This window comes from Hemiscyllium ocellatum, chromosome 3 (assembly GCF_020745735.1).
Source record: "Hemiscyllium ocellatum isolate sHemOce1 chromosome 3, sHemOce1.pat.X.cur, whole genome shotgun sequence".
NCBI lineage: Eukaryota > Metazoa > Chordata > Chondrichthyes > Orectolobiformes > Hemiscylliidae > Hemiscyllium > Hemiscyllium ocellatum.
Genome location: NC_083403.1, coordinates 102,837,600 through 102,850,714, shown reverse-complemented (window position 1 = coordinate 102,850,714; position 13,115 = coordinate 102,837,600). Strand labels below are relative to the sequence as shown.

Genomic DNA, 13,115 nt, shown 5'->3' with positions numbered 1-13,115 from the left:
GCGGAGGAGGAAGTGAGGACTGCAGATGCTGGAGATCAGAGCTGAAAGTGTGTTGCTGAAGAAGGGCTCATTCCCGAAACGTTGATTGCTGGCGTACATCTCTATGCCTCTATATAGTAATTTTACAGGGAGGATCATTCTGATAAGGCAACATACATATCGATTGGGTGACTGTTACAATCAGCGGGTGTCAATAGTAAAGATTAAGCCATTTACTGTTACACAATGAATGTTCTCAACCTTAACTGGCTTCACATAATAAATGCTTTTCACCTTGTTAAACTGACCTTACATACTATATCATTCCAATGTTGCCATATGGCTCTACATAATGAATGCTTTTTCACCTTGTTAACCCATTACCCTTGCTTCCAGCACCCCATTGTTAACTGTAAGTTCGTATCTGATCTGAGTCATGCTGAGCTGAGACTCTTGTTTCCCAAAATCTCAAAACTTAACTCTTTCCCTACCTGTTCATACCCTATACACATTGTCAAGTTGATTTGGTGCATTTGGATTTTCAGAAAGCTTTGATAAATCTTGTCATAGTCATAGAGTCATAGAGATGTTCAGTATGGAAAAAGGCCCTTCGGTCTAACCTGTCCATGCCGCCCAGACATCCCAACCAAATCTAGTCCCACCTGCCAGCACCCGGCCCAAATCCCTCCAAACCCTTCCTATTCATATACCTATCCAAATGCCTTTTAAATGTTGCAATTGTACCAGCCTCTATCACCTCTCTGGCAGCTTATTCCATGCATGTACCACCCTCTGCATGAAAATGTTGTCCCTTAGGAGGGAGAGCAGAACTGCACACAATATTACAAAAGTGGCCTAACCAAAGAATTAAACTCCATCTGCCACTTCTCAGCCCATTGGCCCATTTGATCAAGATCCTGTTGTAACCTGAGAGAACCTCCTTCGCTCTCCACTGCACCTCCAATTTTGGTGTCATCTGCAAACTTGCTAACTATATATCTTATGCTCATATCCAAATCAATAAAATAAATGATGAAAAGTAGTGGACCCAGCACCGATCCTTGTGGTATTCCACTGGTCACAGGCCTCCAGTCTGAAAAACAACCCTCCGCCACCACCCTCTGGCTTTGAGCCAGTTCTCTATCCAAATGGCTAGTTCTCCATGTATTCCATGAGATCTAACCTTGCTAACCAGTCTCCCTCTGGGAACCTTGTCAAATGCCTTACTGAAGTCCATATAGATCACATCTACCACTCTGCCCTCATCAACCCTCTTTGTTACTGCTTCAAAAACTCAATCAAGTTTGTAAAACATGATTTCCCAAGCACAAAGCCATGTTGACTATCCCTAATCAGGTCTTGCCTTTCCAAATACAGGTACATCCTGTCCCTCAGGGTTCCCTCCAACAACTTGTCCACCACCGACGTCAGGCTCACTGGTCTATAGTTCCCTGCCTTGTCCTTACCGCCCTTCTTAAACAGTGGCATCAACCTCCAGTCTTCTGCCACCTCACCTGTGACCATCGGTGATGCAAATATCTCAGCAAGAGGCCCAGCAATCGCTTCCCTGGCTTCCCACAGAGTTCTAGGGTACACCTGATCATGCCCTGGGGATTTATCCACCTGCATGCGTTTCAAGACATTCTATATCTTCTATATTCTTTTCCACAGTAAATACTGATGCAAAATACTCATTTAGCATCTCCCCCATTTTCTGCGGGTCCACACAAAGGCCTTTGAGGAGCCCTATTCTCCCTCTAGTTAGCCTTTTGTCCTTAATATATTTGTAAAAACCCTTTGGATTCTCCTTAATTTTATTTGCCAAAGCTATCTCATGACCCCTTTTTGCTCTCCTGATTTCCCTCTTAAGTATACTCCTACTGCCTTTATACTCTTCTAAGGGTTCACTCGATCTATCCTGTCTATACTTTACATATGCTTCCTTCCTTTTCTTAACCAAACCCTGCAATCCTCACTTTCTTCTAATTATCTGCCAAAGGTTACTGTGTAAAATCAAAGCCAATAGAATTGGTGATAATATGGGCATGGATTCAGAATTGGTTAGCAGGCAGAAAACTGTATGTGAATAAATTGGTCATTTTCAATGTAGGGATACCAACTGTTGACAAAATGTTTCAATGATTTGGATAAGAGAATCAAGTGTAATATTTCAAAGCTTGCTGATGGTATAAAGTTAGGTGGTGAGGTGGATGTAAAATGACTTCAGGGTGATGAAGGGCTTGTGCCTGAAAAGTCGATTCTCCTCCTTGGATGCTGCCTGACTGGCTATGCTTTTCCAACGCCACACTCTTGACTCTGGTCGCCAGCATCTGCAGTCCTTACTTTCTCCTAATTATCTGGTGGGTACAGTATAACGTGGATAAATATGAAGTTAACCACTTTGGTAGGAAAAACAGAATGGCAGAGTATTATTTAAATGGTATTAGATTGGGAAGAGTTGATGTACAAACAAACCTGAGTGTTCTGGTACACCAGTCATTGAAAGCAATCATTTGGCTGCAGCAAGCAGTTGGAAAGGCAAGTGGTTTGTTGGCCATCAATGCAAGAGGGTTTGAGGACAGTAGCAAATAAGTATTATTGCAACTGTACAGGACCTTGGTGAGACCACATCTGGAGTATTGCATGCAGTTTAGACTCTGTAATAGAAAAGATGTACTTGCCATAAAGAGGTAGTAGTGAAGATTCACCAGACTGATTTCTGTGATGGCTGGTTTATCTTGTAAGAGATTGGGTTGACTGAGCCTGCAGTCACTTGAATTAGAAGAATGAGAGGGGACTTCATTAAAATGTATACAATTCTGACATGGCTGGACAGACTGGCTGCAAGGATAATGTTTTATCTGGATAATGTTTTAGCTGCAGAGTACAGATTAGATTAGATTAGATTAGATTACTTACAGTGTGGAAACAGGCCCTTCGGCCCAACAAGTCCACACCGACCCGCCGAAGCGCAACCCACCCATACCCCTACATATACCCCTTACCTAACACTAACTTACAGAACAAGGAGTGTGACAGTTTCAGGATATGTGGCAGGTCATTTCGGACTGAGATGATGGGTGATGAATCTGTGAAATTTTCTACCACAGAAGGGCTAATGGAGGTGAAGTCACTGACTATTTTTAAGGAAGAAGCTAAAGGTGTCAGGGATATGGGGAGAATGTGGGAATTTCATGTTCAGAAAGAGAATTAGACATGATTATGTTTGATAGCAGAGTGAGCTCAATGGGCAAAATGGCTTATTTCTGCACCTACATTTGATGTTTCTAATTAGCACCCATTCCTAGTTGCAGCAATCGTGCTTCATTTCAGTGAAGTGTTTTTACAGTTTGATATTGGGAAATTCATAAGGAACCTTTAGAAGGAAGTTTACAGTCAACCATCTTGGTGTTGTAGTGGAATTCTAGACTAGCTAAAGATGACAGGTTCTCTTCTGTAAAGGGCATGAATGAACCAGTTGAGTTTTAATGACAACCCTATAGTTTTTGTCACTTTACTGAATTTTTAATTCCAAATAACCTTCAGGACTTGAGAATACAAATATAAGCTGATTCTTAATAGATTGAATGGCCATCTGTGTCATAACAAATCTGTGACTCCAGCATAGTGCTGAGTTTGGTTAGACTGCACCTGGAGTATATTTGTGCAATTTTGGCATCCTTACCTCATGAAGTATACCATTGTCATAGAGGGACTACAAAGAAGGTTCACTAGACTTGTTGCCTGGATGTTAGAGCTGAAAATGTGTTGCTTAATTTATCTTAGCCTGCTTGGCACACTCTCCTCATTCCTGAAGAAGGGCTCATGCCCGAAACGTTGATTCTCCTGCTCCTTGGATGCTGCCTGACCTGCTGCGCTTTTCCAGCAACACATTTTCAGCTCTGATCTCCAGCATCTACAGTCCTCACTTTCGCCTGGATGTCAGGGCTGTCCTTCGAAGAGAGATTCGGCAGACTAAGGCCTGTGTCCTCTAGAGTTTTGAAAATGAGAAATGACCTCCTTGAAATCTGCTTAAAAACAGAGACAGGGTAGGTGCAGGTTTGGGGTTTATAGAACCAGGGGACACAATTTAAAGTAAGTGGGACGTCACTCAGAACTGAAATGAGGAGAATTTTTGTTTACTCAGATGGTTGTGAATTTTTGGGATTCTCTAACCCAGTCAGCTGTGAAAACCCAGTCATTGAACATGTTCAAGGTGGAAATTGATAGAGTCATAGAGTTGTCCAGTATAGAAACAGACCCTTCGATCCAACTCATCTGCACCAACCAGATAGCCTAAACTGGTCCAGTTCCATTTGCTAGTATTTGGCCCATATCCCTCTCAACTCTTCCTATTCATGTATTTTCAACTACCAGAGGCATGAAGCGTTATGCAGAGATATATTTCCCTCCCCACCCCTATCCGCTTTCCCTAAAGACCGTTCCCTTCGCGACTACCTTGTCAGATCACCCCCAGCAACCCACCCTCTCCTCCCAGCACCTTCGTCTGCCACTGTAGGAATTCCAAAACCTGTGCCCACATCTCCCCCTTCACCTCTCTCCAAGGCCACCTCTCTCCAAGGAGCCTTCCACATCTATCAAAGTTTCACCTGCACTTCCACATGTCATCTACTGTATCTGTTGCACCCGACGCATCTTCTCTACATTGGGAAGATAGCACACCTACCTGCAGAGCGCTTCAGAGGACATTTCCGGGAAATCTGCATCAACCAACTCCACCGCCCTATGGCTGAACATTTCAACCCCCCCCCACTCCGCTGAGGACATGCAGGTCCTGGGCCCCCTCCATCACCACTCCCTTACTACCTAACGCCTGGAGGAAGAACAGCTCATCTTCCGCCTTGGGACCCTCCAACCCTAAGGCATCAATGTGGATTTCAACAGTTTCCTCATTTTCCCTCCCCTCACTTTTATCCCACTTCCAATCTTCCAGCTCAGCACCACCCTCATGACCTGTCCCACCTATCCATCCTCCTTCCCACCTATACACTTCACCCTCCCCTCCGATCTATCACCTTTACCCTCACCTCCATCCACCTAATGTGTTCTCAGCTACCTTCTCCCTAGCCCACCCCCCTCCTGTTTATTTTTTCCACTTCTGAGGTTCCCAGACTCATTCCTGATAAAGGGCTTTTGCCCGAAACGTCAATTTTCTTGCTCTTCAGATGCTGCCTGACTTACTTTTCCAGCATGAAAAACATTATGAAACTAGTGTGGGTAAAAATCATTGAATACTTCAATCAGTTATGATCATATTAAATGGCAGAATAGGCTTGATAGGCTGAACAGTGTTCCTCTAAAACAACAGAAGATATGATTGCCGTATTTGCTGATGAGACAATAGCAGATAGGAAAGTCAGTTTTGAAGAGGGCTTGGAAGGCTACAGAAAGAGAGGGAGGGAGGTTAAGTGAGTGGGCAAGGATCTAGCAAATGGAATGTAATGTAGGAAAATGCCATTTTGTCAAGAAGAATAAAGTAGTATCGTTTTGTGAGAGGTTAGAGAACTCTGATGCGGAGGAATCTGGTACCCTAGTACATGATTTGCAAAAGGCTGGAATAAACAACAATTAATTAGGAAAGCTAATGGAATATTATTATCTATTTCTGGGGGAACTCAGATGTAGGGAGGCTATGCTACAGTTATACAGGGCACTGGACAGACTGCATCTGAAGTATTTTACAAAAGAGGAGAAGGTGAAGACTGCAGATGTTGGAGATCGGAGTCGAGAGTATTAGAACATAAAAACTAGGAGTAGAAATATGCCATTCAGTATATCATGGCTGATCCTCTTTCTAAATACCATAATCCTGCTTTTTCCCATATCTCTTGATGCCTTCAATAGCTTAAAAAAATTATTTTTTGAAAATACTCCATGACACAGCCTCCGCAGCCAATGTAGCAAATTCCACAGGATGCCCAGCAATTTCTCGACTGAAAGACAGCAATTGAGACACTGCAGCATTCCCTCAGTACTGGCAATGGAAACAACAGGCTGTTGCTCAAGTCTCTGAAACTCCTATCTTATGACTCAGTCTTAGGTGTTATTTCTGAGCAATGGCTAATGCATTTGTGTGCAATGTCATTGTACCATCATTCCACAATGATGTTCACCTAAAGGTTTTCTGTGAAGCTACAAAAATATAGATTAATTTGATCAACCTGTCAAACTAGTCTCGCTGGTTGGTTATAGAATCCCATTCACCAAAGGCAAAATAATCAAAACTGTTGCACTTCCTAAGTTTGCGGGAACAACTCAGATGCCACCTTAAAAATAAAACAACTTATAAAATTGCTCATTTTGCACAAAGTTTTTATTGGTTTTCAATTTTTTTTTAACTATTTTTATACAGTACCGCAAAAGGTTTCATGACTACCCATGTTTCTTGATGACATCACATGAATCACCACTTTCACAATCTATTGTCAACATTTACAATGAAAACTCCCTATGTAAACACTTATACTGGAAAAAACCCACTAAGCAAGTGTTGACATTTGAACACAATCTGAAAAGTTGGTTAAGAAATATCTACAAAGTGACTGCCTCATGCGCCTGGCAGGCTGTAGTTAGGCCTTCTACAACACTGACTGCTTAGATCACAGAACCTACATCTGCCTGCCATTTACTTCAATCTATTATTTTATTCCTTTTTAATATTTAAAATAAAAAAACATTATTTTTGCCCCAAACTGTCCCATGCTCCCGTACCTTCCTCAGAAATACTTTACATAGAACCACAGAAGTGTTATGTACAATAGGAGGCCTTTCAACCTATCGTTCTGCACCACCTGTCCAAATCATCAACATGACTTCGTGCCATTCTCCTGCCTTTTACCCGTACCTTTGCACATTGCATCTATTCACATAATCATCCACTATTTTCACAATGGAATCAGCCTCGAACTCTTCCTGAAACCCCTTATTATTTCACTTTTCTTTAGTGTTGGACTCGAAATATTAACACACTGTTTTTCTCTCTACAGGTGCTCCCCAGCTGCTGAGTTTGTCCGGTTCTTTCTGATTATTAGTGCTGCAGCTGCAATTACAATGAATCTTCAGTATATTGCGACAGGATATTTAAATTACTTATTTGAAGCCAGTTTACTAAGAAGATTGTGTTCTGTCTGTGTATGTATAGGACCATAAATGTTAATTAGCATACACAATGATGTGGAGTAGACCAGAATCTAGAAACTGTATTGATATGTACTGTAAATTTTCAATTGCCATCTATACATGAACATAAACCAGACAAACAAATGAATTCATTGCTGGAGCAAGCCTTTTTTTTGTTAAATAAATTATTTACCATGGTTTAGCAATATTATCCGTTTGGTGACACTGACATGCACTTGCTTTAAGTACTGATTACAGAATGAACATAGTACTGGGTTGTTCTGTATGTTTTAGATGATGCTCAGGGCTGAGATTATGAGTTGCGATATCCCTGCTGAAACTGCTTTAAGTGAGGAGTCTGTAAAATGGTGGTACATCACCTGGGGGAAGAGATGAGGAACTTGTGAATCTTGTTCACCTGTTTTGGCTGGGGAGGTTACATCCCAATGGCCTCAATATTGACTTCACCAGCTTCAAACTCCCTCCATCCCAAGTCTTATCCCATGTCCAGTTCTCCCCTTCCTCCTCACTTCCATAACCTTACCTAACCAGTCTATCCACTTGATCCCCCCCCACTGACCAATCACAATATCCCCCCTACCTGTATCCACCTATTACCATCCCTTTCCTCACCCTCCCTCTGTAGTCTGTTTTGCTATAACGCGGTAGTTGCATTCTTGTGTGACCTCGTGTTATAGAACATCACATGATAGAAATAATGGTGCCTGTGGGAAAAACAGTTAGGGACAAACCACCGAAAATATCAGTAAAAACTGAAACAATGATAGTTAGCCTAACAAAAACGATTGCATGGTCTAAGTAAATGTTCAAGTCATACGTTTTAATAAAATAATACAATAAATGTAACACTTTAAGGGGGTTCTGAGTTTGCTGAGTTACAGTGCTGTATTAAGATGGGGCTGAGGGTCGTCATCAGCATCATTACTTTCAGGTGCACTTCTGGGTGCAGGGTTATGACAAAGGAAAATATTTAGTCCACAAATGGATGGCTGTGGTTCATTGTTCTCAGACTATTTCTTGGGGGTTGGCTTAAAAATGTCATCCATTTTTGCTGCTTTGCTATCTTTCTTCTTTCATGAAGAAGCTGTTCACAGGGTGCCAGATAAGGCTTTATGCCCTGAATGTTATTCCTGCTATTTTCTGCAATGTAGTCATTGTCTTTTAAGAGCTGCAAGCACTTCTCAACATCTCTCAGGATGGAAGTCAAAAGAGAAATGAAATGTTTTCATGATGCTGCATCCTGGACTTCATTGTCTTCATTTCGAGCTTCAGTTTCCCCCGCAGCAACAAACTACTGTAGATCAGCTATGGAGAATTCTTTACAATGGGACTTGAGCAGCTCCTCGATCTCCTCTGTCTCCACTTCTTCAAATCCTACTTGCTTTGCAAGAATGACACAATTTTTTTTGATTGCTGGAAGTGCTTCTGATGGTTCAATGCTTTTAAAATCATGAAGATAATCGGGGAGAAGCTCCTCCCAAACTGCATGCAAGCAGTCCTTGCTGACATCACTTCAGGCCTCCACAATGAGTAAAGAGCATTCTTAATGTTAAAGCTCTTCCAAAATTGAAGAACTCTGTCCTCATTATTCTCCTCAGTCGCTGCAATCAGCTTCTTGAATGTGCACCTTAAATAATAAGCTTTAAAAGCTATTTTACCGTGGTCCATGGATTGAATGAGAGAGGTTGTGTGCAAAGGTAGAAATAGCACTTTGATGTTTTCAGAAAGCTCACCAATGGTGAGAGGAGGGCTAGGTGCATCCTCTAGAATGAGGAGAATCTTGAAATCCAAATTTTTTTTCTTCTGCATAATTTCTAAAAACATCTTCAAACATCAATAATAAGGTCAGAAGACATTTGCCTTGTTGTCCAAATTCGTTTCCTTGATCTGAAGTAAACATCTAGATTGGAATTATGGTGACCTTTCAAGGCTTGCTGGTTGGCAGAGTGGTACACCAACACAGGCCTAAGCTTTAAGTCTCCATTACCTTTGGCATCCAGCAACCTAGTCATACGATCCTTTACGACCTTAAATCCTGGAGCTTGTGCTTCATTCTTCGAAATGTAGGTTCTGGATTGCATTTGCTTCCAGTATAAACCATTCGTGTCCAAATTGAAGATTTGATCTAAGATATACCCTTCTTCCTCAATCAATTTTTTTCACCAGGGAAGGAAATGACAGCATAAGTTCCTTGACTGCACTGGCAGGTTTGCCACATAACCTACGTTTGGAAAGGCATAGTGGCTCTTAAATCCAGAAAACCAGGCACTACTAGCACTGAAGGCAGGCACATCTTCAGGATTTTCAGCTTTTTTTCTAAAATCCTTATAAATTAATAAGCCTTCGTGTTTTGTGGTGATAAAGGTGGTCCCAGATCGCTTTTTTGATTGATCTTCTATCCACACACTTAGAAGCCATCAATCTCCTCAAGTTCCTTTATTCGTGATCTCGCAGACTTGCCAGTACTCAGATTTGTTCCAGCAATGCAGCTTGCTTTAATTCTTTCTGCATTGTCTCTAATGGTGTGTAGCGTAGACTCCTTTATTCCTGTTGCATGATCAATATCACATGCTCTTTCATTACACTGAAAATGCTTTATTACATCTAGCTTCTGTTCAAGTGTTACTATCTTTCTTTTATAGTCGCCACCTGCAGTATTTTCACCTGGATGCTTCCTGTCGACATTCTTGGGAGATCAGGAAAAAAAACCCGAAAATCACTGAGTATAGCACTATACCTTTCACGAAGCACTTCACCATGAAGAGCGCAAGCTGTTTGACCATGTGATGTCAACACGGAGTCCAGTCTTCTGTACACTGTGACACCTAGTACTGGGGAAGGAATTGCATAACAACCAACCTGAATTTGTGTTTTTTAAAAACTGTTCTCCAATTCAACAATTGCATTACAGCCAAATTGGGTTGACAAAACGCACGATATGGGAGAATGACCTGTATCGTACCTTGGTCAGCCCACATCTGGAGAATGTGCAGTTTATTACACCATAGCTTCCTCACTCCTGACAGCCTTATTTATTCTTTATTTTTGGCACATGCGTTAATTTCCAAAACATCATAGTATTTAAAGATAACACTTTTAAGTTAGCAACAAATGTTTCTTCTTAAAGTAACTGACTTTATGTAGACACAAAGCCAGCACCCTAAACGTACCTTTCAGAGACTGGCTAGGCCGTACCTTTGTTGTTTGTGCGCAAAGCTGGAAGGTTTTAACAAGGTAGATGCTAACTTTTTTACTGTACCTCAGATCTCAATCTCGGGTGTAAATTTAAAACCTGATGCAATTTTCATGGTACATTTTGCTCATATGTTAGCTCTTCAATATATGTAGCCTTAAGATAGAAATTCCACATTCATTTCCAAGTATTTAATTACCTTAGGTTTTCCTGGCTCCTAGCTAGTTGAATATACCTTTGTTGAGAGGTATAAAACTCTTTGCAGTTTCCTGCCACTACCTCCATTGTGGGCCATTAGGTTATCCTCCCCGTTCCCTGTTGCAGTCTCTTTCTGCACTCCATTTTTTTGTCTTCTGTCAGTGCCTTTTATTCTTCATGTCATCCTCTTCCCCTCAATTACCTTTGCAACATATCCTTCTTCCTTATACCTTTGCAGCCTGCCCTCCTTCCTTTATCTCTTTCAGCCTCTTTCTCCCCAATCAATTCAACAGCCCCGCCCCCCCATTTCCTTTGGACCCTCATGTCTCTCCAAACAAAGGTCCCAACCGCTGACCTGGCAGGTATTCTCTTGTATCTTGAGCTCTGAGGCATAGTCTCAGCATGAGAGGCTAATTGTTTCATACACAGATGAGGATAAATTTCTATACTTATACAATCTTTGGAGAGGAGAATTCTATGCTCAAGTGTTGAGTATATTGAAGGCTGAGTTAGATATAAGTTTAATTTCTCAGAATGATATGAGGAGCAGATAAGCCATGTTAATATGAAATGGTGGTGCAAGCTTGAGGAGCCACATGGTTTTCTGTCCCTATTTCTGAAACTTTTACGAGCACCTGGAAATAATTTTAGTGTGTAACAGATGTTCAAATTGAGTGTTTTAGATGCTTGCACAATGTAATACTGCTACTTTTACAGTCCCCTCACTGTTCATGATTTTATTTTATAGGATGAGTGGAACTCTATAGATCCAGATAAGAGAAAGAATGGTCAGAACAATAAAGCAGAAGGACAAGCACAGAATATGGAGACATTACCACCTGGTATGTAAAAGTAGCTGAAACTCTACAACAATACGATGGTGAAAACCTGGTGTGGAGGACACATGCATTTTGCCTGTATTGACTTTTTAAATAAATAAATCTTGGAGTGGGTTCCATGGAGTGAGTTTTCGGAATGAACACAAAGGCTTCTCTAAAATGTTAGTTATTAATTGACTTGGGTTCATAGGAATTTCCTAGGATAGCGTCATAGACCAAACCATTTTCAGCAACCATCAATGATCTTCAACCATAAAATCAGAAATGGAGTTTGTTGGCTGACAATTGCATAGTAGTCAGCACCATTTGTGGCTCCTGAAAAAATTACAGTAATGTGTTGCTATGTGCAACACCATTGATCATTGATTTTAAGCACTTCATTCGGGATTCCTGTATATTGAACTTCTGGTTTAGTTTCTTTAATTGTCAGCAAATACTGAAAGGCCAATTTGCCATGGAGAACTGAAGCAGGTAATGATCAATGAAACATTCATAATAACTGATCCATTCTGTGCACACGTAAAGTACAAGCTTCAGTTTCGCAACAGATTTCCTGCAATTGTTCCATTTACAGGAGATCAATATTTGTCTTTTCTTTGGATTCACTGTTCTTTGTCTAACAGTTAATAGTGTTTCCATATTTTAGCTGAGCATTTGTGAAATTGGATGACTTGTGAATTTCCTGAATAACACGAAGAGTATTTGCATCATACAATTCTCATTTTGCTCTGGGGAGTGGGGAGGGATGAAATACTTGCCAGTATCAAATTCCATTTAATAGAGATAAAATTCTCTCAAAGGAATGAAGTATTTCACAAACCCGCCACACTACATGTAATATTTACCTAAAATGTAATTGTCTGAATTTTTAAAAAGTAGGGATAAAAAAGGGTAAAAAAAAGAAAACTATTAATCTTACAATTTGCAGCAAGAGAACATGAAAAAAAATGACACAGAGTTGGAAACACATGATAAAGGCACTACAATGAGAACAACAGAGACCAGTCACTTGGGGGGTTAAAGCGCCAGGGACCAAATCATCCAGAAAGGACAAAACAAATGGAAGAACAAGGCGAGAAAATAACTTTGCAATCACAAAGAGATATTATGTGACAAGTGCATTGACTAATGCACTCCAGTGAGAACTGAGGCAGTCACCCGAGGTTGGAATCGAACCTGGGACTTTGGTGCTGTGAGCCAGTAGTGCTAATCACTGAGCCACTGTGCTGCACCTTCCTTGAAACTGGAATGGCAGGTAGATATGATAGTGAAGAAGGCATTTGGTATGCTTTTTTTTTCGGACAGAACATTGAATATAGGAGTTGGGAGGTCATGTGCCTGTATAGGACATTAGTTTGGCCACTTTTGGAATATTGTGGCCAATCTGGTCTCCCTCCTATCGAAAGGATGTTATGAAATTTGAAAGGGTTCAGAAAAGATTTGCAAGGATGTTGCCAGTGTTGGAGGATTTGAGCTACAGGGAGAGGCTGAATAGGCTGAGGGGTGACCTCATAGGTTTATAAAATCATGAGGAGCATGGATAGGGTAAACAGACAAGATCTTTTTCCTGGGATGAGGGAGTCCCGAATTAGGGGGCATAGGCTTAGGTTTAGAGGGGAAAAATTTAAAAGGTATATAAGGGGCAACTTTTTCACGCAGAGGGTGATGCATGTATAGAATGAGCTACCAGAGGAACTGGTGGAGGCTGATACTGTTACAACATTTAAAAGGCATTTGGATGGATA

General features: G+C 41.1%; 1 protein-coding gene across 1 annotated transcript in view; it reads left to right on the top strand.

Moving 5' to 3' along the window:
* The window catches only part of galnt2 (UDP-N-acetyl-alpha-D-galactosamine:polypeptide N-acetylgalactosaminyltransferase 2), a 111,890-nt gene that overhangs the window by 10,328 nt on the left and 88,447 nt on the right, over window positions 1-13,115 (top strand). The window contains exon 2 of the mRNA XM_060852314.1: window positions 11,280-11,373. Within this exon, the coding sequence (XP_060708297.1) occupies window positions 11,280-11,373 (94 nt within the window). The remainder of the gene's footprint in view (window positions 1-11,279; window positions 11,374-13,115) is intronic.